Source organism: Zea mays, chromosome 1, assembly GCF_902167145.1.
Source record: "Zea mays cultivar B73 chromosome 1, Zm-B73-REFERENCE-NAM-5.0, whole genome shotgun sequence".
Taxonomy (NCBI): domain Eukaryota; kingdom Viridiplantae; phylum Streptophyta; class Magnoliopsida; order Poales; family Poaceae; genus Zea; species Zea mays.
The window spans coordinates 246,640,325-246,666,107 of NC_050096.1; the positions used below are offsets into that span (position 1 = coordinate 246,640,325).

Consider the following 25,783-nt stretch of genomic DNA (forward strand, 5'->3'; position numbering starts at 1 on the left):
CAAACCAGTGACCTCACCCCTTTCCTAGCCCCTGTCCTTCGAGGAGATCGACGTTTGATAAGGTACACACGACTTCAATTCAATCATCAAGAACTTAGTGATATGTTTGCTTCTTTTATCTGTATAGTTTTCTTCTTTGTACTTGTATCATATATTGGTATGAAACTTAAATTTTATGCAACACTAGTTTTTTTTATGGTTTTGCTTGATTTTATCATGTGATATTGTTGGCTCCCGTAAATTCTCGTTTTACGTCCACCACTGGGAATTATGGTTACAGTTTGGTAGCGACCTTAGAAATTTATATCTTGACAAGGAGTAGATACAAACAGATGAGTCTTTAGGCTATCTCCAGCAACGTCCTCTAAATTTCATCCTCTAAAGGAATATTCTTCATCGTTTACAGTACACTCTAAAAGATTCCATCCTCTATATCTCTACCATCTCCAGCAACATTCCCTAAATTTCATCATCTATATCCCATATTCTATATTTTTCCGATAACTGTGGGCCTGACCCATGCTCCAATGTTGTTGCCTCCTCCTATGAGCTCCTGGTCCCACGAGCTGCATGTGGGCCATCCTCGTCGTATCAGCACTACGCCCCTGCTGGCCAGCTGCATAGCGGACGCACAGTGAAACGCTAAATGTAGCATACGCAGGTAGCGTCCGGTATTTTACTGGCTACTTTGGCGGGCGTTGCTGAAGGCGTGGAGGAGGCTCATATGCGCTAAATTTTAACGTATAGGAGGGTTTACAGGACCTGTTGGAGACAGTCTTAGTATGAACTAAACAACAGTGAGCTGGTCAGCTGGGCCATTTTTTTTCTGAATACAATTCAAAAGCACGCACCGTTTCACATTAACACATAAGCATCATTTATTAGAAGATTATTATATAAACTAGCTACAGTTGGTATTCCAGAATCCACACTAGAATAAACACGGGCTTCTATATGTCTTCAAGAATTATTCCATCTTGGCAAACACCAGATTGGACAGGCAAATCATGTATACTTTGACCCGGTTACAGGCATTTAGTAACAATGAAAAAGTAAATCATGAATGTAATGGGAAGCACTAATGTTTATTTGCCCATGTGCTTCTTGAACCAAACCCCTATGTTGAGGAAGCTTTCGAAATCAGACTGAGGCCTGCAACAGAGATGGGATGATTTAGTCAAAGCACAGGTGCTGTAAATCTTAAGACATTTGTGTGGTAATCATGGAATAAAATCAAAACTGAAAAGTAACTAACTTGTCAATTCCATGGATATCTTCTGGGAAGACAATAGTTTTCGTTTCGATTCCCCTCTCCTTCAAAGCCCTTGCGTACTGCAAATATCGCAACGAGAGATAAATACAAAGAAAAGCATATTCGGGGAAAAATGGCAAACAGAAGCAGCCTATACAACAAAACAACAAGAGTAAAAAATATCTCCATTGTCAAACAGTAATATGAACCCATATGAGGGACTAAACTGTTTTATTCCTCTTACCGCGATGACACATAGTGCTCCAATATGGACAGACCCAGTGCTAGAGGATCCCACATGAATAAGGTCTACGAAAAAGACAAACTGAGGCGAGCTTTCCTCCACAAATGCGGAGAGACTGCTTTGAACCTCTAACCTAGTGACTCAACTGAGACAGCTCTCATCACTGCATCAGGCCTTCGAGAACAGATAAATAAAAGAAATGCCACTAGTAAAGATTTTTGACAAGCTTAAAATATGGAAGAGGGCAAGAGGCCCCTTTTCGCCCATAAATAAATGGAAAAGCATAAAGAGACACCTGCAGGCCATTAGAAACAGGAACTCTGAGATCTTGCGCTCCAAGAAGAAAGAGTGTTGGTGTCTTGACCTGCATATTGATAGATTCATCAAGCGAAACGTTATTCATAGCATCCACAGAGTATCTTCCGTTTGCACGTGCAAACTCTACTCTCTCAAGCATAGATATCAGAAACTTGTACGAAAATGCAAAATCTACACATGTACCTTTGCAATATGTGAAATTGGTGACTTCTGGTGGAATTGACAAAGATCGTCTACTGAAGGAGACTCTGAGAAGTACTTTTTCCCTTCTTTTCCATAAATCTCGACAAAGCACCAATCAGGGATGTCAGAGGTACCCACCATCAATGATAAGTTACATACTGGGTTTCGAGCAGCTGCTGCAACAAATGTGTCTGGAGCCTGCAACCAAGCAAATATGTGCAGGTCAACAATGCGTTATAGTGCACAAACTTGATAAATAAATCATCTCATGTACATGCCTAATTGTCTATGCCATTGAGCTCTTCATATCCTGGCCTGGAATATGAACTTGCACAAAAAAATTCTAAGGAAACAAAATATTGTAATAAAATTGGAGGAAGTACAATATGAAACAAATCATGCAAGCATCAAAACTCAGCTCCTAAAGATTCATTAACAGTAAGTCATGCAGAGATATCGACAGGCAAACTTTATGATCATGACAAAGCAAAAGTATATCAAACTCATGGTCATGGAAAGCGGTAACTTTTTTTCTCGAACGCGCGGAGAACTGCGCATCATTGTATTAAGAAGAAATAAGAGGATCCAAAGAGGACCAATACAAATAGGGCAAAAGGCCTCTACGGAGGTCAAAACAGCAATACAAGAATATATCTATATCGGATTCTATGAAGAGAAGGACTAAGCGCGAACCGCCGGAATCGGGGCAAAAAGGAGGGCCAAGCTCTTGGCCCCCGCTAGCTCCCAAACTTCTGTTTCTTCATCAGCTCTTCCGATGGCTGCATCCAAGCTAAGAGTGAACCCATCAAACACACAACCATTCTGGTGATTCCAGATTGTCCAAAGACCTAGGGTAATTAAGGAGTCGAATCCTTTCTTGGCGATTCTTTGCAGCTAGTCACTACACCTTTTCCACCAATGCATGGTATTGCCTTCCTCTATTTGATGAGTGAAACCCTGGAGGTTAACCTGCCCAAGCAAAAAAACTCGACCTGCGGGGATTGTATTAAGACAGCCCCCGAGTATTGTATTAAGAAGATCTTCTCACACAGGTCGAGAAAACCCCAGAACCCCTGCCCCACCCACACATAGCGGCATCGAAGCCCATGTGAGAACGACCGCGACCGGAGCTGAGTCTTAGACCTGTGCTTTGGCGTGGGACAGGTGAGGGGGGTTTTTTAACCACAACCTGAAATTCGCTCCCACGAGGAGTCAAACCCAGGACCTGAGGAGTGCTACTGAGACCACCTAACCAACTCGGCTAGAGGCCCTTTCGCATAACCTACCCAAGTAGCCAGAACCAAAAGCTTCTAGCGAAGACACATCCAACAAGAACATGGTCAATGGTTTCCGGCTTTTGGTCACAAAGGGGGCAGCGTTCAGGATGGTTGAGCCCTCTTTTTTGAAGCCTATATGTTGTCCAACACCTTCTCAAAGCAACTAGCCAAAGAAAAAAATTACATTTAGGAGATGACCAATAATACCAGATTCGCTCCCATTGTTCAAAATTGAATGGATTCAATAAAAAGACTGATGAGGACATCACTCCCATACAAACAATGCATGGACCGATAACACGAGCATGTGCACGACAGCTAAATCTCTAGGTTCGTTCTAACCTAGTTAATTGTTTTTTAGAGCTTACGCTTGGTGCCATGAATGTTTTGATGATTAGCAACCTTGGAGAGGACAAGATGTCAAGAAAGAGAAGTTAGGACGTTCACAACAAGAGAAAACCAAGTTCGACTCAACTTCGTCTCCACCTCGGTATCTAGGACCAGTCTGCACTAAAACGGACGCACAGGATGCATCTGAACTCCGATTAGGTTGGGCTTTATATGGATGGAAAGCTAAGGAGATAAACTTTCCAACCCAACTAGAACCAACTTAAAATTCATTCGGAATCAATGGGAATCGTCGATATAAGTCAGTGTTCAGATTCTATTTTGTTGTTGCGACAACATCTATTAGGTTGTTGGCCCGTGTATCATGTTGGAGCCCACTAGGGGTACCTCCAGGGGTTGAGCACGACCCTAACCTCTATTTTACTAGTAGCCTCTGCCACATTAGGGTTTTGGTTTTGCTTAGATCATAACTGTCATCGAACAGTGTCGACGTCCATCGGTTTGTGAGACCCCACCTTGTAATCAACACAGTTTTGGTTGCGTTCTTGCTTGTGTTCTTCATTATGCTTGCAGGGATAAGCCTTCGTGGCGAGGTCACTCGTGTGTCACGAGTGATAACCAACGGAATAGTGGTGTAATGATTGCGAGGATTCATTCGCTCGAAGCCTTTGATCATCAACGTCGAGATCTCCACCCAATCAAGTTATCCTACCTCACGGAAGATCGGGCATCGCCATCTATCAAGTGGTATCAAGATTCAGGTTGCCCGTGAGGTATAACCTTACCTTTTGATTCATTTTGTTTCGTCCCATATTCCACAAAAAGCCCCAAAAATTACGATCAATTTATCTCAACCTAAAACCAGCGCCTTCGCCTTTGCACAATTCAGTTTTGGAGTCCGCAGTTCTGAGTTCGTATTCTAGGGTGAGTCGGTTGTCGGTTTAGAATTGTTTTGGTTCAATTTGATCCCTTCCATCCACTGCCATCCCACAAACTCAATCTCGACAAATCGATCCCATCCACAAAACCGACCTTATCCATAAATCGAACACATTCACCCTTCATTTATCTTGCCAACAACCCTAATTACGTTGCTGGTTAAGCTTTGTTTTGGTTTAGTTTGGTCATTACCATCTGCTGTCATACCACAAACTCAATTTCGATAAACCAATCCCATCCACAAAATCGACCCTATCCATAAACTGAATCCATTCATTCATCCTTTTTCATCTCATCATCTTGCCTTTATCAGGTTAGTTTCTGTTTAGTTCGATATTTTGAGCATAAATCTCACATACAAACTCAGAATTTAGTGTTCTTGTACTTTCTGGAAAGCTTAGAAAATTATCTACAACTTTCTTATTTATGAGATAGCCAGAAAACGTCAGTATCAAGAAGTTATTGGTATTGGAAGTAAATCGGTTTGTGATCCTGAAATTTTGGACCACTCTGTATTTCGGGGTCAATATCTCCTACTTCCTTTATTCAAAATAGGCGATCCATATATCTAATCTTTCGCAAAATTATGTGTAAAATACTTTAAGATAAAATTGTTCAAAGTCCAAAGGTATAATAATCTTTACTAAAAATATGAACTCTAAATAAAAGAGTGATTGCATAATCAAAGTATACAAAATAACAAGGGCAATTAGAGAACCTGGCCAATCAAATGTGTTGTCAGGAAACCTCCATGTGAACCTCCAACTACGGCAACTCTGGATGGATCTATTAGTCCTCTCTTTATAACAAGGTCCAATGCCGTCAATACATCATTGACATCCTGCTTGTAAGTGTGCACAGAACGACACGGTTCATAATAAATTTGGCATTTGCAAGGGATCTTTGAACATGGGACTAAAGTAATGACAATGTACCTGAGAACCAATATTGCCAGGAAGGGATTGCAGTGCTTCTTCCCCAAAGCCTAATGAACCCCTGAGGAAACGGAAGGTGCACATGCATGTTACTGTTAGAAAGGGTGTATGTTCCAAACAAGTATTGAATCAAAACCCAGAAAACAGATAATGATAAATTGTACAACAGCCAGAAGAGGCAAATTACTAGCAAGAACAATTCACCTGTAGTTCACAACAAGAAGATTATATCCCTGCGAAAAAAGAAAAGCCAAGGATTTGGAATAACTTGATGGATAAACTGAGTGTGGTCCACCATGAAGAACAACGATTGTTGGATTACTTGCAGAATCCTTATGCGACACAAAAATAGCCTCAAAAGGAAGCTTAGCCCCTGAGTAGGTACAAAAAAATATATGGATAAAGAGAAACCTTTTTAGTAAAAAATTCTGGAGAAAATCTTAGAATAAATTGGTGAAGATGTATCAAAGCTATTCAATAATAGTGGTAGAGTTCTCATAAAATACATTTCAAAAAAAGTCAGCATTATAATCTCAGTGCTCCGCCAGTCCACTGAGCCAAGCTTGTATAAGAGTTGTCCTTGTATAGATTAATTGGACATGCCTGTCTGCATTGATTTTGGTACAAAAGATAAATTTCATCACAACTCACTATATACTATCCTCCAAGAACTTCATAGTCCGCTCACTCGCAGTACCCTAGTCTACTATGATAATGTTAGTGATGTTTATCTCTCAACCAACCTTGTGCAACATCAACACACGAAACACGTTGAGATTGATCACTTCATCCGTGAGTGTGCTGACAGTGGTGATGTCTATGTCCTCCATGTTCCGACTACTTCTCAGTTTGCCGACATATTCACCAAAGGCTTGCCTTCCTCAGTGTTCATGGAGTTTTGGTCCAGTCTCAACATCTGTTGTGGCTAGAGTTTCAACTGCGATGGTGTCAGAGATAAATCTGGCTCAACCCAATAGGTTGTGATCTGTTGTGATCTGGCTAGAGTTTCCTGATTGTCTTTACAGATCGGTTGTGATCTGTTGGGAGTCCTGGCTGCGCCCAAGGGCCATGGGCTCCCCCATGCTCTCTCCTATATAATCTCATGTACAACTCCACTATTGAATAAATCCAATACCTACAACATTCTAATGAAGAGTATTGCGCTAAGAAGTTGGGAACCATCGAACGTCGTTCCTGATCAGGAATGGGAATAATATGGAACCATGGTTGGGACACGATCCTCACACGAGTGAGATGTCGGATGGATCATTGTCCTGCACAGGTAAGGGGCGTGTACCTTATGTTCGGTCGTCGCGGAAGCGGAGCACCGCGAGGATCTTGGAGGAGCGGAGGTCAGAGGATTGGCAGAGCACTGAGACGAAGGGATCACTTTTTTTTCTCGAACACGCAGGAGAGTTGTGTATCATTTCATTAGAAGAAAAGAAAAAAAAACAGTATATACAATGACCTAACACACCGCTCACACACGCACACACAAACAACAAGAGGTAAAACCGCCTCCTAGTCGGGGTTGAACACAAAAGCTAGGTCTAAAAGACGGGTCAAGCCTTTGGCCCCTGCAAAACACCACATATTGAACTCATCACCGGCTGAGGTAAGCAATCTAGCTATAGAAGGCTGAGCACCATTGAAAACACAATCATTGCGGTGTCTCCAGATACTCCAAGCCCTCAGGACCACCAAGGAGTTAAAGCCATCTCTGAGGTCCTTAAGAACATCCTCAGCCGATCTACTCCACCAAGCTTCAAAACTGATATCTTCCATCCCCGGGAAAAGGGCGGCTAGGCCGACATGTTGGAGAAGAAGAAACCAAAATTGCCTCGCGAGGACACAGGAAACAAGCAAGTGATGAATAGACTCCCCTTCCTGGTCACATAAGGGGCAAGTACTAGGATGGGGAAGACCCTTCTTAGCGAGCTGGTCAGCCGTCCAACATTTATTATGTAAGACCAACCAGAGGAAAAACTGACACTTAGGCGGCGCCCAGGTGCTCCATACTCTTTCAAAGCCTGCCAGGGAGGTAGAGCCGTAGAACATTATCTCATAAGCAGATTTGGCCGAATAGATACCATTGGAAGAGAACCTCCAATAATGTTTATCTGGAACTCCCGGTTGAAGATCAACATCAGCCACAACATCTGCCAGAATAATGAAGTCAGCAATGACCTCCCATGTTACCACTCCCCTTAAATCCCCAATCCATGAAGAGCTACACAGAGCATCAGCCATTGTCCTTCTCTTCACCAGCCTTTTAGGAACCAAACTAAAAACATGAGGGGCCAAGTCTGCAATCCTCTGACCTAAGAGCCATCTGTCATATGCCAAAAAAGAGTGGACTGTCCATCACCCACTATGGAGGCCATTGCCAAAGAGCACAAGCTATCCAAGAACCGGTTTGATTGGAAAAGCAAATCAGTCCAAGGTTTGGAAGAATCAGTTTTTTGGAGCCAAATCCATCTAACACGTAGGGCCCAATTTAAACATTGAATGTTAGAGATACCAAGGCCCCCCAACTCTTTGGGACGTGTTACCTTGCTCCAGGCCACCATACAATGGCCACCATTAGCCTCTTTACGCCCTCTCCACAAGAACCCGCGACGGATTTTATCAATGGCTTTAATAACCCACTTAGGCAGATCCAGTGTCATCATTTGATAAATAACAGTAGCAGTGAGCACAAATTGCATCTGGGTAACTCTGCCAGCACAGGTCATCAGGTCAGCTTTCCAAGCCAGTAAGAGATCAGCCACCTTGTCAATGAGAGGCTGAAGATGAGCTTTAGATAACTTCTTCAGGGAGAGAGGGAGGCCCAAGCATTTAATTGGAAAAGTTTCAAATCTGCAGGGAAGGAGCTGCTGGACCAAATTCAAATCGGCATGTGTGCAACGAATGGGCGTGATACTGCTCTTCTCTATATTAGTTCTCAACCCTGAAGCTTCCCCAAATAGATCCAAAATCCTCACAGCAGTGTTTAGGTCCCTGGGCTCTGGTTTTAAGAAGAGAACCACATCATTTGCATAGAGCGAGATCCGGTGCTGAAAGGAATTAGAAGAAAAGGGCTGCAGCAACCCATGCTCCTCAGCCTTGACAAAAAGCACAGTGAGGACATCCATAACAATTATAAAAAGCAGCGGAGACAAGGAGTCACCTTGCCGCAAGCCCCTTCTATGAGAAATGAACCTCCGAGGCACCCCATTGAGTAGGACCTGGGTGGAAGAGGTCATAAGAAAACCACTTATCACATCCCTCCACATGGGACCAAAGCCTAATTTTTCCAGAACTTGAAGAAGGAAAGGCCAAGAGACCGAGTCGAAGGCCTTGGAAATGTCCAGCTTCAAGAGAATTCTAGGCTGATTTTTAGCATGAAGAAATCTTGTTGTCTGCTGGACAAGCATAAAATTGTCTTGTATGAAGCGACCTTTGATGAAGGCGCTTTGAGCTTTAGAAACCCGCCCCTCCATATGGCACCTCAACCTATTTGCAAGAATCTTAGTCACCAACTTGGCGAAACTGTGGATCAAACTAAAGGGTTTGAAATCCTTGGCAGCTATAGCATCATTATGTTTTGGCAGCAACGTAATGAAGGTTGTGTTAAGAAATCTGAAATTCCTAAAGTCTCTCCCCCAAACTGTTGAAACAGCCGCCAAAATGTCATCTTTTATAATAGGCCAGTAACATTTATAAAAATGCCCGGTGAACCCATCGGGGCCAGGTGCCTTGTCCGAGGGGAGCTGCTTGATAGTATTCAAGATCTCCTCCTCGGTAATTAAAAGCTCAAGAGCCTGAAGGTCATGTTGCTGCAAACCTAAGGCATCCAGGTTGATAGTTAATCATGTGCTCACGTTGCTTTCAATTATTTTTCGTGAACAGGAATATTTACTAGTTGGCTGTTTCGGGAACCTCGTTCCACATTATCGTTCCAAAACTTTATGGTTCACATTCCGGTTATTGAATAAACCATACAAGGAGGTATAACCCCTTCATTCCATGCCTCCAAAAACTAGCGATCCTCAACCTGTGTTCTCGTTCCTCGATCCCTTCGTCCCAAGAACTTGGCTTCTTAGGGAAGAGCAGGATGTAGTGGATGAAGGCTAGATATAATACCAGCTTTGGAAGTAGTGTGGTTGGTGATCGAAGTTAATGACCCAGCCCGCTACTGCAGTAGATGGCTGGGAAAGGGCCATCGTGTTGAAGGAGTTCGCCAGGGACTGTTGTTATGGCTAGAGATGGGATTGGGGAATTGGTGAGGAGGATCGATGGTTGGGTGCTGCTGGTGGAGGCGGTGTGGTACTGTTCACGCGTGAACAGTACCCATAGATAAACAGTGGAGGTGGACGAGCAATACGCGATGAACAGTAACGGGGGTGAACAGTACGCCTAGGGTTAGGGCGTTGGGGAGGCCGGCCGCAGGGCTTTGTCCATGGCTAGCAAGAGAGGGGATTTCCTTCTAATCTCTTGCTTACCTTCAATTGATACAATCCCTCTCCTTATATAGAGAGGGTACCTTGGACTCAAGTATCTTGGACCCTAAGCAATAGATCTAATCTTCTAATCTTATCTCTAACTATCCTTACATAACCCCCCTTGGAGGGCCCATGGCTGCTGCTGCGCAGCCACTCCGTGGGCCTCCTTAGGCCCTGACACTACACCCCCTGGACAAACAGCTCGTCCTCAAGCTGCAGCATCCAACAAACGACTTAATCTGTCACGGAAAAATGAACCTTTTACATTTCAGCTCATCTTTTAATTATTCTAGATATACTGCAACTGTAAGCACCATCTTGTGTCCCAAGGAAACGTTGCACAGCGAAGAGGAGGGCGCGAGCTGGAACCATGGAGGTAAAGACACAGCAGCCTTCGGAGGCGGGCCCGTGGAGGCCGACATCGGTGTTGCCTGCATCAAGTGGATCCCGTGCAGCGTAGCCCCTCATGGTCCCGCGGCCACCAGTGCGCAAAAGGTTGTGTGGCTGGAGCAGATGGTGGAGAGGCCAGGAGACCCCCTTGTACAAAGGAGGTTAGTCGAGAGAGTTGCCCTGTCGCCACATATGAGGGCTAGCGCCGGACAGAGTGATGCAGGGGACGCCATGTCTTGCGGCCTCTTGTACGCGGAGGTGAATAGCCACCACGTTGCTCGGCTACGCTGGTGCAGCTACGGCTCCCCAGCAATGGAGCACCGCCAACATCTGCTTCACCCATCGACGTGTTAGGAAACCGCGTGCTGCAGCCTGCAGGTGGACGGCCACCGCCGTTTGTCGCGGAGCAACCACCCTCTCCTGGACGTTGCTCTTGGGATCAAGGGTAGTGGCGATGGCTGCCCCTGATGACGGGGGAGATGTCGGCGACCTAGGTGAGCCCATCACCGACCGTACCTTGGTGTTGAACCTTCTACGTGGCCTCAACCCCCGCTATGGCCACCTGAATGTTCTCATCAAGAGGATCATGCCCTTCCCCACCTTCCACATCGTCTGCAACAAGCTTCTTCTCAAGGAGCTCACCATGGAGATTGAGTCACCCGCTCCCGCCTCGGCCCTCTACAGCGTGCCTCCTGGTGGTCAGGCGCCTTTGAGGGGCCCGTCCCCTCGCCCTCCGTCGACAGGGGCTCCTACCCGCCGTGCCTGTAGGCTGCGGCCTCGTCCGGCTCCCACGGCCGATAGAGGTTTGTCGTTCCCGTAAGGGCGGTCGCGAGAGTGGCAGCTCCACCCGGGGTAGTCCTTCCAGTTGGAGTGGCGGTCAAGCGTGGTCGTCGTTCTACAACCCCTAGACCGAGTCCATCTCCATGTGGCAGGGCCCGGCACCGGGTGCCTCCCTGCCTTGTCCTCCAACCCTGGCCCTCCTGACGGCGTCTCCCTACGGCGTGCCCCCGACGACTCCGACTCCACCCTTGCTCCCGCCTATAGGGACCCCCACCCCGACACCCTAGTCCCGCAGGCCGGAGGGTGGAACTCAGCCTCCTTCGCTGCCGCCTTCAGCGCGATGGCAATGACCCCACCCCCCTCAGACTGGGTGGTTGACTTAGGTGCGTCCTACCACACCACCTACACCGCGGGCACGTTATCTCGCTCCCATCCCCACATTCCTCCCATCCCTCCTCGGTCGTCGTTGGAAATGGTTCCACTCTCCCGGTCACCTTAGTAGGTGCCTCAATACTCCCATGGTCGTTCTATCTAAACAACGTTCACGTCGCTCCACATATTACTCACAACCTTCTTTCTATTCGTCGGTTCACCGCCGACAATCCTTGTTCCAAGTTTGACCCGTTTGGTTTCTCTATGAAGGATCTGGCCACCAGGACCTCTCGTCCGTTGTGATAGCTCGGGGCCCCTCTACACGCTCCGTCCTTCCTCCACTGGTGTGTCCTCCCCACCCGTCATGCACTCCACCACCTCCTCTACCACTTGGCATCGTCGTCTTGGCCATCCAAGACCCGACGTCAAGACCAAGCTCACCAGTAGTTTAAACATTTCATGTAGTAGGAGACATTTTGAGGGTCTCTGTCATGCTTGTCAGCTAGGCCACCACACTTGTCTCCCATTTACTACTTCTCGGCCTGAGCAGGCTTTTGATCTAGTTCATTGTGATCTCTACACTTCTCCTGTACTTAGTATTACTGGATATAAATACTACTTGGTGATTCTCGATGATTTCTCTCATTTTCTTTGGACTTTTTCCGCTTCGGTTGAAGTAAGACATGTTTGTTACCCTCACCCACTTCTTCGCCTAGGTCTCCACCCAGTTCCATAGCCCGGTTCGTGCCCTCCAGTGTGACAACGTCCGCGAGTTCGACAACAACGCCTCTTGCTCCTTCTTTCTCTCCCATGGCGTTCAGTTGCGTCTCTCGTGCCCCTACACCTCTCCCTAGAACAGCCAGGCGAAATGCATCATTCGTACCACCACCAACATGATTTGTTGCCTCCTCTTTCAGGCATCTCTCCCTGCCAGCTACTGGGCAGAGGCCCTGAACACCGCTACCCATCTCCTCAACCGCCTACCCTCGAAAGCGGTGAGTCACCCCATTCCCCACTTTCCCCTGTATGGCACAGCCCCCTCCTATGACCACCTTCGTGTCTTCGGTTGTGCCTGCTATCCCAACACATCCGTCACTGCTCCCCACAAACTATCTCCACGCTCCACTCGTTGTCCTTTCCTTGGTTACTCCCCTGACCACAAGGGGTACCGCTACCTTGACCTCCTCTCCCACCGCATCCTCATCTCTCGTCATGTTGTTTCTGACAAAGATGTTTTTCCCCTTGCTAGCTCCTTCGCGCCTCCCGATCTCGACTCCCTGCTTGAGTCTGATCCTGTTCCTCCTCCACCCCGATCGCTCCCAATCGCGCCCCTCCTGGCTCAGACGCCTGCGCTCGCGTGTCTCCCCGCGCCACGCACGGTCCAGATGCCCCGGCTCGTGCCCCTACCTGCGCCACGCGGTAGCCCCGACGCCCCCGCTCGCGTCTTTACCCATGCCAAGCGCCGCCCCATCGACTCCGCATGTGCCACACGCGACTGCGTCGACCCCACTCGTGCCATGCGCGGCCCCGTCGATGAGTGGTGCGGCCACGTTGTCTGCCCCTCGTCTGGCTCGTTTCGCCGACCCCACTCTCGCCTACCACTGTCGCGAGCAGCCCGCTACCTCGGTCCTCGCTACCCCGTCGGCTCGTTCCCACACCAAGCCGCCAATGTACCACCCGGTAACCATTCACCGCGACCCCGACCACGTTCACCCGATGGTGACTCGTCGAGCGACCGACGTTCTCCGCCCCGTCGAGTGGCTGGTCCTGACGACCGACGCACCTCCGGATGCCTCCCTAGTTTTCTCCTCTGTTCGCACCGCCCTCACCGATCCCCACTGGCGTCACGCCATGTAGAAGTTCGCGGCTCTATTGGCCAACCACACCTGGGACCTGGTGCCGCGTCCAACAGGCACCAACGTGGTTATCGGCAAGTGGATCTTCCGCCACAAGCTGACCTCGGCTGGCTCGCTCAATCGCTACAAGGCCTGTTGGGTCCTTCGGGGTTTCACCCAGCGACCCGGAGTGGACTACAACGAGACCTTCAGCCTCGTCGTCAAGTTTGCCACCGTTTGGGCCGTCCTCTCCCTCGCCCTCTCCCAAGATTGGACGGTCTATCAGCTCGATGTCAAGAATGCCTTCCTCCACGGCACTCTAAAATAAACTATCTACTGCAGCCAGCCCACCGGCTTCGTCAGCTCCGCCCGTTCGGATCTGGTGTGCCGGCTAAACCGCTCCCTATATGGCCTCAAGCAGGCGTACAGTCGCTTCTCTTCCTACTTGGCCTCCATCAGCTTCCTCGAGGCCAAGTCGGACACATCCATGTTCATCTACCGACGCGGCGACGATACCATCTACCTTCTGCTCTACGTCGACTACACCATGCTCACGACGTCCACCGACGACCTTCAGCGGGAGTTTGTGATGAAGGACCTAGGACCCCTCCACCACTTCCTCTGCATCACCGCCGAGCGCCAGCCTTAGGGTCTTCCTCCACCAGCGCCAGTATGCTCTCTACATCCTGGAGCGGGCTGGCATGTCCGACTGTAAACCCTACTCCACGCCTATCGACACTCGGGCAAAGCTCTCTGATGAGGACGGCCTCCCGATTGCCAATGTGACGTCCTACCAGAGCCTCACCGGCGCCATCCAGTACCTGACCTTCTCCAGGCCCAACATCGTCTATGTCATCCAGCAGGTGTGCCTACACATGTACACCCCGCAGGAGCCCCATCTCATCGCTCTCAAGCGGATCCTGCGCTACCTTCGCAGCTCCCTCGTCTACGGCCTTCTACCCCAACCCTCCCTGATGTCGGAACTCGTGGTCTACACCGACGCTGACTGGGTTGGCTGTCCCGACACGCCGGTCCACTTCTGGCTATGTCGTATTCTTGGCACCAACCTCGTTTCCTAGGCCATCAAGTGGCAACCCGTCGTCTCTCGCTCTAGCATAGAGGTCGAGTATCGCGTTGTGGCCAACAGTGTGGCAAAGGCCTCCTGGCTGCGCCAGCTTCTATAAGAGCTCCATATCCCCCTCGAGCATGCCACCCTCGTCTACTGCGACGACGTCAGCGCGGTCTACCTCTCCACCAATCTCGTGCAACATCAGCGCACGAAACACGTGGAGATCGACCTACACTTCATCCGCAAGCGTGTCACCGCCGGTGACGTTCGCGTTCTCAGCGTCCGCACCACGCTGCAGTTCGTCGACATCTTCACCAAAGGGCTGTCGTCAAGTGTCTTCGCCGATTTTCGATCTGTCTCAACATCGGTACAGGATAGAGTTGAGAATGCGAGGAGTGTTAGAATCTCGTTTAGGGTTTTGGGGTTAGCCCCTTGTAATTACCTTCATACCCCTGTATAATGGGTTAGGCCCAACATCACTTGGTCTATTAATACAACTCCCAACCCTGAGTTAGGGTTAGGGTTTCCCACATTAATCCATCTAAGCAATTCTGCCTTTCCTAGTTTCCTAGTTGAGATCAGCAGTCCAAAGTAAACGCAAGGAAAGTCTGCTGTCGTGCATGGAAGTGTAGAGGTTACCATCTCCAAATGTGTCGTCTTGCACCGATTAGGTATAACACAACTTTTTTGCAAATTTGTATGGGGATTTGATGCCTCACCAAACACATCTAAGATGCTCATAATGAGGTTCAACTCAACATATTGTGGTCGAATGAAGAGGACAACATCGTCAGCATAAAGAGATATGTGCTGACCTAGATTTCCTCGTAGCGGTTGTAGCAGCTCCAGTTCTCCTGCCTTGGTGAATAAACTATTGAGCACGTCCATTATGAGGATGGATATTGGAGAGAGGGGGGAGCCCCTTGTCGAAGACCACGTTGATGTCTTATTTCCGAACCTGGATCACTATTTAGAAGTACTCGAGTGGAAGTTGTGGAAAGTAAATTAGATACCAGGTTACACCACACTTGATCAAAACCTAAATGTGTGAGGATTTCCAGTAAAAAGGCCCAATACACTAAGTGGAATGCTTTAGAGATGTCCAGCTTCAGAAAGAGGCTCGGACTCGTCAACGGTGGAGGAGTTTGATTGCTTGCTGCACCAAAATGGAATTTCCAAAGGGCAGCCGCACGTGCTTGCCAAGTTGACATGAATGACATAGAGTATGAGCGGACTTATTACATGAGATGGAATTATTTTGTCTAAGCAAATTTAGGGCAGCAGCTCCTGGATGACCAAGACGATGGCGCCAGAGGTTGGTGGAGGTGGCGAGGTTGGCTTGGGGTGTGGCAGGGACGGTGTAGAGGCCGTCGGAGCTATAAGAGCGGAGAATCACATGTCTGGTCTGCAGGTCCTTAACAGAAAAACCAAACACGTCAAATTCAATAGTGCAATTGTTGTCACGAGTAAATTGGCGAACTGAAAGTAAGTTGCGCACTAGAGATGGGACAACTAGAACATTGCGAAGCGAAAAGGATGAAGTGCTGCCAGGCAATGTGCAGGTGCCGGAGCAAGACACAGGAAGGTGATGACCGTTGCCAACAGTGATGGATGGGAAAGAGGAGGGTTGACGGGAGAGAAGTATACCATCCGTGTTGTGCATGTGGGAGGTGGCACCAGAGTCCATGACCCAGCCAGAGTTCTGTAGCGCCATCTGGTTCAGGGCAGCGATGAGGCCGGCCTGATCCCACACCGGGGAAGGAGGTGGCGGTGCGGCGAAGTGGGTTGGCACCCATTAGGCCCTGGTTGCGCCCACCTTGGCCGCCCTGCTGCCAACTGCCAGCCGCCACCTGAAGGAGCACCGACCTGGGAAGCCCATGTGTTGTAGCAGAACCATGGCCCCATGGGGCGGTTGCCCCGGTTTGGGCATTGCTGCCAGCCGCTGCCGCTGCCCTGCTGCCAGCCGTTGTTGGCGTTGCCCTGGCCGCACTAGCCGCCTTGCTTCTCGCTGCCTTTGCCTTTCTTGTTGCCCCCGCCCCCGGAGCCCTTGGGAGGAGCACCGGTGGGAGCATCGTAGGAGGAGCGGCATCCCGTGGAGGTGCAAGTGGAGCCAAAGGCAACCACCATGGCGAAGGTTGTCGTGGTCTTCTCGTCATTGGCGAGACGCAGCTCTTTGAGGGAGAGCATCTCGCGGGCCCTAGAGAAGGATGGCAGGACAACAGAATTTGTGATGTCGTCGGCAGTGCCGCTGAAGCGCGGGTTGAGACCGCGGAGGAGGCTGAGGACGAGTCGGGCGTCCTCAATGGTTTCGCCGACGTCCCGTAGGGCAGCAACCTTGACCTTGAGTCGCGGGCAGTACTCATCGATCGTCGAGTCGCCCTGCTTCAAGGAGTGAAACTCCTCAAGAAGGAAGACAGCGTGGGGTGCACGATTGGAGCGGAAGAGGCCTTCAATCACCACCCACAGTTCGTGGGCGGACTGGTTCTCGTCGGTGAGGGCAAGATCAAGAACCGAGTCGGCGACGGTGTTCAAGATCCAGCCGCGAACAGTGCACTCAGCAATGTCCCACGATGGATCACTGGCTGGAGGAGGAGGCCCGTCGATGTGGGGGCGAAGACTGAATTTCCCACACAGGGCCTTGAAGAAGGACGCCCACTTGGTGAAATTGGGATTCTTCATCTCCAAAGTTACCGGAATGTGGGTCTTCACGTTGACGGAGGTGTAGGCGTGGACGACGACAGCCTGCGGCGGTGGTGGTGGTGCAGCAGCGGCTGCGGCCTCGGCAGCGGCAACAGCATCGTCGTCATCAGGCATCGTGGGTGGCTGCGAACAGAGGGAGTGGCGCACAACCTGAGGTGGACGGTGGCGTCGGAGGACAGCCTCCGAGAAAGTGGAGGTGGGAGAGGCGGAAGCAGAAGGTCCGGGATCTAATTGATCTCGGTCTGTGATACCATGTAGAGAGATAGGAAGGTTGGAGAAAACACCACACACTCAAGTGAGGTGGTGACGTTCATATATATAGCCAATGTGGCTGAGTGTACATGGCAGGTGCCAATCACAATACATGGCAGGTGCTAATCACACTGATTGTGGACTTGCCTAATATACACTTGATATATATATATATATATATAAGTCTTGGGGTCTGTGCATCCACAAACTAATATATATATATATATATATATATATATATATATCGGCACTAAAATGCACCCATGTGTATTTTAGTTTGTGGATGCACAAACCCCAAGACTCCCTGTCCGACCAGAGCACCTAACACACAAATAGTGCTGAGTTGCTCTGATGTGATTGCAAGTATTGAATAACTCTGTAAAATTTTGTTAAAAAAATATGATTGCAACTGCTGGTCTGGTGTAATTGCAACTACTGGCCTGGTGTGATTGCAACTTCTATATAACTATGTCCAAAAATCTGTTAAACAAACAATGATTGCAACTGTTGTCTGGTGTAATTGCAACTGCTGGTCTGGTGTGATTGCAACTTCTATATAACTATGTCAAAAAATTTGTTAAACAAACAATGATTGCAACTGCTGTCTGGTGTAATTGCAACTGCTGGTCTGGTGTGATTGCAACTTCTATATAACTATGTCCAAAAATCTGTTAAACAAAACAATGATCGCAACTGTTGGTCTTGGTGCAGACTGAAATTGTCAAGGCCTGTGCGTCGGTTCGGCCTGGGTGGGGCGGTTGGCTCGGACCAGGTGCTCCTGGCGCGTAGGTTCTGCCTGGGTGCATTCTCTATATTGAATGCACCCAGGTGTAATATTTAAATACAGTGTGTATATATATATATATATATCATAGGTGCTCTATCAGCTGGCAAAGATTTAATCGTATCTCACTTCCTCCATAGTAATTGGTTTGTCCAAAGTTGAATTTTGACAGTGAATTTCTTTTACTAATTTTTTTTGTCAATCAATACAAAAACAAAATCATGTACTCCCTCTGGTTCCGAATTAGAAGTCGTTTTGGACAAGGTTTGAGTCAAACTTATAAAACTTTGACTACAAATAACCATTTTGTTATTTAGTTTTGAAATCTAATGGTTATATGTACCGATTTATCTTAAGGGGGTGTTTGAATGCACTAGAACTAATACTTAGTTGGCTAAAAATTTGCTTATGGAATTAGCTAACAAATAGCTATCTAACAAATAGCTAATTTGCTAAAAGTAGCTAATAGCTGAACTATTAGCTAGACTGTTTAGATGTCTTCAACTAATATTAGCAGCTAACTATTAGCTTTAGTGCATTCAAACTTGGCCTAAAAAGTACTTTTACAGAAGTATAAATGTATTAAGAGTTCATGTGTATTTTAACAAAAAAACATGGGTCAAAGCTAAATTTTAGAGACAAACGACTTATATTTTGGAACCGGAGGGAGTACAAATATTTTCTAACAAGAATCCAACAACACCACTTCTGTGCAACTACTAACCAAATATATGCATTGTTGACCAAATTGCAGGTCAAATATTATATATTCTAAATATAGAAATGTTTGGGTGCCTCACAAAAATCTGCAGAGCGAGTACTCGCTTACAATGTTGGCAATGTACTAGCTTCAAGAAAAGTTACATAGCCTAGTGAAGAATACAAAAATAGTTCACAAAGAAAGAAATTAACAACTTCAGAAAGAAAATTGTAATTAGAAAATCGATGCTGCTAATTTTAATCTGCAGAAGGAATAAGTACGCTTGAGTTGTTCTCATACCATTGGCAAGTTCGTCAGAAGGGTTGCTAATTGGGATTTTGAGTATGCTGAACTTATGCTCTGCTAGTACGGAGCTGATCTGTCAAAAATACATACACGATTTATTAACTATTTCATTCTACAATTTCTCCTCAACTAACAATTAATATTCCATGTTTTGTTTTAACAAAACCTTATCAGATGGCTTTGGGAAAGGAGTTGAAACTCCCTGCCACTCCCAATTGCTTTCAGTCTGAGAAACCTTAATCCCATAGTACATCTGAGGGAGTGTAATAAGGCTGCTGGAAACTGGAAAAGATGGAAAATGCAGATAAACATGGAACGTTGTCTCACAAAGTGACGGAACCATATAATTATTCAGTAATCCTATATGATCATGGGGTTACCTGCAAGAATGTTGTTCTTATCAACTGCAAGAACATTCCATGAATAATCTGAGTCCTGGGGACTCACTCTTGAAAGTTCACAGCTGATAAAAGAATAATTTTAAATTCAAATAACAAGTGACACTATGTATATATCATGAACATATCTTGTGCAATCAATCATGTTGGTGCAATCATGCAATCAAGCGATTTGGTGCAGTGTGCATCCAATCAAAATCCAACGGTGACTGCACCAGAAACTTAATGTCTATTTTACATTTAACCTCTTCCACCTAAAATAGCAGTAATTGTTAGATTTTGATTGGATGCACCGGATCACTTGATTCCACCAGCATGATTGATTGCGCAGGATATGCTCCCGTATATATCAGTCTATCAAAGGACAAAACAAATGTTTCAAATCACCTCACAACATTTACAGAAAGTATTACTTCCCTACTTCCCCAGACAGAAGATATAATCATAGTTTGTCCATCGGTAAGCCATGGATCCCTAAGCAAGCCAAAGCAGTATAGCCCAGGAAAACAGTTATCTTTGGGGCACAGCACAATGGGCACCTACATAATAGCAAGTATTAAAAATATGATATTAGGCAATCTATTTATCCAAGGAAGTGTCCACAATAGAACCAAAGCATTATCTCCACGTTCTTTTACTCTCAAGTGAAAATGTTAAAGGATAAAAGGAATGTTGAATTCAAACACTTTAATTACCCCCAATACAAGTATTCATCTAGCACTGCTTACTCAAAAGGTGATATGATGCATCTGTGTAAATGTATATCATACAGCACTTTGCTAAAAGGCAAAGGGGGTGGGGGTCCATACCACGTCAGCAACTCCAAGGCTCCCATCCAGTTTTCCATCTGTACACCATTCGATTCTATGCAATGAATTTGTAGCATTGTGTGCCCCACTATCTACAGCACTCTTCGCTGAGATGAAGACAAGATACTTCCCATCCGGACTATAAATAAAAGCTTCCATTATTTTGTGTTGCAATGTAGTGTTAATGTGCATGCATCAAAAAATTAAATTAAAAGATACAGTTCCTTTTGGTATGCACAATAAATTTATGTCATGCAAAAAGATTCTGAGATTCACATCTACTGCTTCCAGAGTCTTTGCAAAAGAGGGAAATGATAAGCCTCTTAACTTCCAAATTAAATAAAACAGTTAAGTTTACCTCTAACAGTGTCACTTAAAGTTTTTTTACGACACAGAAAATTCTACCTGACAATATGGACAGTCAATCAGTTTGTGACATAGAGGAACCCATATATCAAGTGAAAGTTTGAAACCAGTAACCATGGCAGATGACAGTCTAGGCACTCCTAATACTAAATGATAATCATAATTTAACAAATGAAAACAAAATAGCGTAGATGTTGCTTCCAATATATCCAGTTGAAATGATTAACCAAAGCTGAACAGTATAACTGAAGAAAAAAAATTGAAGTGTTCCTACCTGAACCGTGGGAAAAAGGCACTGCTCAGGTTTGCTGTTAATTTGATCATAGTTGTAGTTTCACCCTTATTGCCCCTATGCCAATATTCGAAACATGACATCAGAAAATAAAGCATATGCCTTACTATACCTTACAAGACATTTTGTGTACAATATGTCAGCATTTTTCACTTTATGATTTAAATTAATAAAGAAAAAGCATGTATTACCATTATTCATTTTTATTAAAAACTATAAAGGATAGACTTAGTGTCGAAGGCGCCCACATGAGTGTGTCTGGGAAAGGGATAAACCGAGGCAAGCCTTCTCCCCGCAAATGCGGAGAGGATGCTTCGAATCTGCAACCTGCTGACTCAGTGAGACAGCTCCCACCATTTTACTAGGCTTGCCTTCTTTTATTAAAAACTATGTTTCATAATTATCTTGAGGTTATGGGACTGATATTCTTACTCAGTTAATGATTTCTCAGCTTCTTGTCCGAAAGGATCAGGAGCAGCATACAGAGCACATGGTCTGTTGTAGCAGTATTTAATACCAAGCTTCCTTGGTGTCCCTTGGAACCCATTGTCAGATGACCATGCAACAAAAACCAAGCTATATGAAGATGATGGAGCCCAAATCACTTGGCCAACACTTAATGATCTAGGTATTTGCTTGACAGGTCGAACTTCACCACTGCAAGAACACATTATATTCCTCATAAAAACATGATATTTGTAATCTATCCCTTCAAGGTGACTATAAACATACCTGGAGATGTTGATGACGAACAGTGCAGGAATCCTTTTCTTGGAATAGGTTTCTCCCCAGGTCTCCTCCCAATCCCCTTGTCCCTTCCAGCTCTTGCAGTCCTTTTCTGATAAACCTTCCTTCTTGAATCCATAATCATTAAACACTGGCTTTGGTTGAGGAGGCTCCTCGGCAACATAAGCTATGAAAGTCTCTTCCTGGTTCCATGATATCCCTTCAAACCTGCATCAGAGCAGCACTTTAGCACAAGGAAGAGTTGCAATGGTAAAACGCTCTCTTCCTCTTCCAAAAGAAGAAAAGAAAGGATTAGGGAATTTACCATTCATCAGTATAGAGTGATCCATGAACAGATTTTGCAATATGTATCTCATTCTCTAACTGACATGGGCCCCAAATCTCTAGTTTTGTAGGGGAATCATCTTCAGAATTGCGTACTAGAAGAAGTTTTTCTCCAGATGGAGATGGAACTATTGCTGACACTCCACTTATTTCAGTAGGGAAGGGGGACCACTGAAAATCGACAGACTTTGAGGGACTCTTTGAAATGTGAGTATTCAAAAGGAATTGTCTCCTCTTATTGGCCAAAAGATCTGATTTGCCAATCGAAACCACTGCTTTGGACATGTCGTCTGCAGACCCCCGAATAACGACAAGAAAACTAAATTTCATGAAAGAAAAGGAGAGAGAGAGTAGCAACGACAGCGCATACCATCCTTGGAATTGAAGATCCAAGCCTTGCCAATAGTTGGGATTTTAACAAATTCTTGCAGCAACTTTGACTGGGAGGCATACTCATCAATCATGGTAGCGTCCACTGCCAGAGGCAATCCTTTGTCAGCAGCTGCTTCTGAGGCTTGTGTGGTAGACATAGCAATTGAGCGCAATGAAACCTTGCTAGTCCTGTGCAGTCAAAGGGATTAGATCAGCATCACCCACATGACAAACTGAACCTAGTAATCCAGATAAGACAAGCAGACCAATGCAAGATTCTTCCATGACTACTCAAATATTGTATGTTTACATGACAAGGCAGACGAGCATCGTAAACTAACCCAACTCTGAGATGTCATCCGAGAGACGAGAAAACAAGAGGAAGAACAAGAAGAAGTGGAACTTTTTTTTCAAGAGCTGACCTTTGTCGCAGCAGTGGCCCGCCGGGTTGAGCTCGAACCCGAGAAGTAGAGGCTGAGAGGAGTAAATTCGCCGCCGGGCAGCGGAATTTGGCACAGGCGACCAACACTCTGACCAAAACCACCATTACCACTGGTTAGATGGAGGGTTGGATATCGGCTCCGTCTGGCTCGGCTCCGTCTGGCTCGTTGTTCGGCTATTTCGGCTTAACACTCGGCTCGGCTACTGTTTCGAGCTAGGTACCCCTTATCTCTCAACGTCTGCAGTCTCCTTACCTCGAGTTGTTTTTAGCGCCTCCGTGTTCCCGAATTTTTTTGTTTTTTAACCATTTTTTCACCAAAATTTACATTTACACCTTTGAATGACTTATTTCAGTATTTAGACCCTTAACTCGGCGTCATAGGCTATAGCATCGAGCTCTGATGTGGCGTCGGCGGCTAGGGACGTGCCCTCCTAGCTCGGTGCCACAGATCTTGGCGCCGAGCTAGAAAGTCCTATAAATCGGTCGTTCTGTTGGTCGAGAGTTGCGGCCTCCTCTATTCTCAACTTTCTCTCCATTCAAATCTTCTTCAAAAACGACTGATTCGAGTTGGAATACTTTGTATACCAAGGTATGGTGTCTCACTGATTCGTTTTGTATATTGTGATGTATTTTTTTTATTATTAGTTTTGATTGTTGCTCCTAGGAACAATCGCCTTCACAGTTTTGACATATTTCACCCAGTTATCTTCAGAGCTAATGAAGATCAATCGTCAGACAACTGTCCCAGATGCAACATGGGACAATAAACCCTCAATTGATATGCTAGGGTCATTTAAATTGTAACTAATCTCCTCACAAGATCGAGAGAAAATTTGGCCAAAAGAGGGTATTTCATCTAACATCATAGTCACCTTCTTCATACCATAAAAACTAGCATTCTCATGAACATCTTCCTCCACGCTTCATCCATGGTATAGTTATAGATGGCCAATAAGCACGAGGCCCGTGAGTCCGGCACGAAGCCCGCTGTTTGGGCCCGATCCGAGCCCGGCACGGCCCGGTTCTATGCGGACCCGGGCCGGCCCGGCACAAATAAGAAGGTTGGGCCCGGAAAGGATACTAAGCACGGTGGGCTGGCCCGGCACGGCTCGTTTACCTCTAAGCCCGCCAAGTCCACTTTTTTGCACTAAACTGTGCTTAACGACCACTTAGCCCGTTTTTCGGCCCCCGCTTTTTCCGTGCTTACCGGGTCGGGCTGGTCCGTTTAGGCCCGCTGTGGGCCGGGCTCGGACAAGGAAACGAGCCCGCGAGTTTAAATGGCCCGACCCGTATTTCTAACCGTGCCTGGCGGGCCGAGCCCAAAACGGGTCGGGCTTCACCGGGCCCGGGCCGGTGGCCCGTTTGGCCATCTCTAGGTATAGTGTCACTAGGGTGTTCATCTATTGCAAACATGGATTACTAACTCAGTGTTGGGGGCCTGCTTCGTCGCCGAAGGTCCTCTAAGCAGAAACACCTTCGAAAGATCGGCATATAAGTAAATACAACGCGAAGGTACACGCCGAAGCTACGATCCAGGGAGCTTCGGCATAGTGACATGCCTTGAGACAAAGGGCTGCACCGACTTAAAGAGGAAAAGACCGATCAGTCCATGATAATTTATGTCATGATTGTAACTAGTCATCAAGGACATAAATATAATTTTGACCGGGCTGCGTCCCGTGCATATAAATAGGTGAACAGTACCCTTGTACTATTCACGCTGACTTGTATTCACTCGTGCGTCACGCTTGGACTTTTGCCTTCTGTCAAGCCGAAGGTTCAAATGTAATTCAATATTGTTCATGTTCATTCATGGTGATATAATAAAGATATATTAATGATGTCATATGATTATTCATGTTATCTCTCATGTTTCATATGCTTCTTCTTTCATTAATATATATATATACTGCAATGATGAAGGTACGTCCTTCATAACCTTCGTCTAAAGATCATTATATCCTAAGGGAGATAATGCTCTGAAGGACGAAGGACTTTAGCCATTAACATTTTGTGTTGCCTTGTTCTTAACTCATAGCATTTGAGAACAAGTCCCCAACATTAGCGCCCACCTCCGGTGAACTCACTTCCACAATTGAGCTCATGGCTTCGTTCAGCAACCAAGTTGTAGCACCTTCGGCTACGAAGCTGGTGCTCCCAATCACGGGTGGTTCAAGTGCAGAACCAGCCAACAAGAAGCAGAAGAAGGAAGCACAGAGAAGAGTGCAGAATGTTGGAGTGCAAGGACCCTTCATCAAGTCCAAGTGGTCCCACATTTCAATCCCCTTCTCCCAGGAGGACCTTCAGCTCAAAGATTACCCTCACAATGATGCTATGGTCATATCTTATGTCATCAAGGGATTTCTGGTTCATAATGCTCTGGTTGACATAGGCAGTGCAGCGGATATCATATTTGCTAAGGCCTTCAGACAGATGCAAGAGTCAGAGGACAAGATTCATGATGCTACACACCCTCTCTGTGGCTTCGGAGGAAGGCTTATTGTCGCACTTGGTAAAATCACAATGTCAGTTACCTTCGACTACGTCTACAACACAAGGACTGAACAGGTTGTCTTTGACATTATCGACATGGAGTACCCCTATAATGCAATCATTGGTCGAGGGACACTTAATGCCTTCGAAGCAATACTTCATCCAGCATATTTATGCATGAAGATACCTTCGGAACAAGGGCCCATTGCTGTCCATGGGAGTCAAGAAGCTGCTAGAAGGGCTGAAGGGAACTGGACAGATTCAAAGGCAATCCATAGCATAGATGGAGCTAAAGCCTGTCAACAGTATAAATACAAAAGAGAGAAGGCCGCTTCGGTGGATCAGCCGAAGCCTATGCTTCTATGTGAAGAT

The 25,783-nt window shown here is 46.4% G+C and overlaps 1 protein-coding gene across 2 annotated transcripts; it reads right to left on the minus strand.

Annotated features, from left to right (window-relative positions):
- Positions 1 to 818: 818 nt before the first annotated feature.
- On the minus strand, positions 819 to 23,008 carry LOC100285393 (uncharacterized). Of its 2 annotated transcripts, none has more exons than NM_001158286.2 (18): positions 22,899 to 23,008; positions 22,475 to 22,665; positions 22,085 to 22,394; positions 21,766 to 21,987; positions 21,466 to 21,690; positions 21,016 to 21,090; positions 20,376 to 20,514; positions 19,954 to 20,105; positions 19,549 to 19,631; positions 19,335 to 19,450; positions 19,163 to 19,241; positions 5,701 to 5,869; positions 5,497 to 5,557; positions 5,280 to 5,402; positions 1,998 to 2,195; positions 1,792 to 1,860; positions 1,256 to 1,332; positions 819 to 1,152 (listed from the first exon to the last, which is right to left on the minus strand). In NM_001158286.2, exons 2-18 carry the CDS (start codon positions 22,632 to 22,634, stop codon positions 1,086 to 1,088), a joined length of 2,325 nt encoding a protein of 774 aa, NP_001151758.2. In that variant the 5' UTR covers positions 22,635 to 22,665; positions 22,899 to 23,008; the 3' UTR covers positions 819 to 1,085. The 2 variants fall into 2 exon arrangements, with proteins under 2 accessions (NP_001151758.2, XP_008679989.1); XM_008681767.3 differs by having other exon boundaries at positions 854 to 1,152; positions 22,818 to 22,918.
- Positions 23,009 to 25,783: the final 2,775 nt, after the last annotated feature.

Excerpts from the sequence above, each read along its gene's own strand:
- LOC100285393 (NM_001158286.2), bottom strand. The coding sequence starts at position 22,634 with ATGTCTACCACACAAGCCTCAGAAGCAGCTGCTGACAAAGGATTGCCT. Across the intron at positions 21,691-21,765 it reads TTCGTCATCAACATCTCCAG|TGGTGAAGTTCGACCTGTCA; the intron begins GTATGTTTATAG and ends GTGTTCTTGCAG. Across the intron at positions 19,451-19,548 it reads TAAGAACAACATTCTTGCAG|TTTCCAGCAGCCTTATTACA; the intron begins GTAACCCCATGA and ends CATCTTTTCCAG.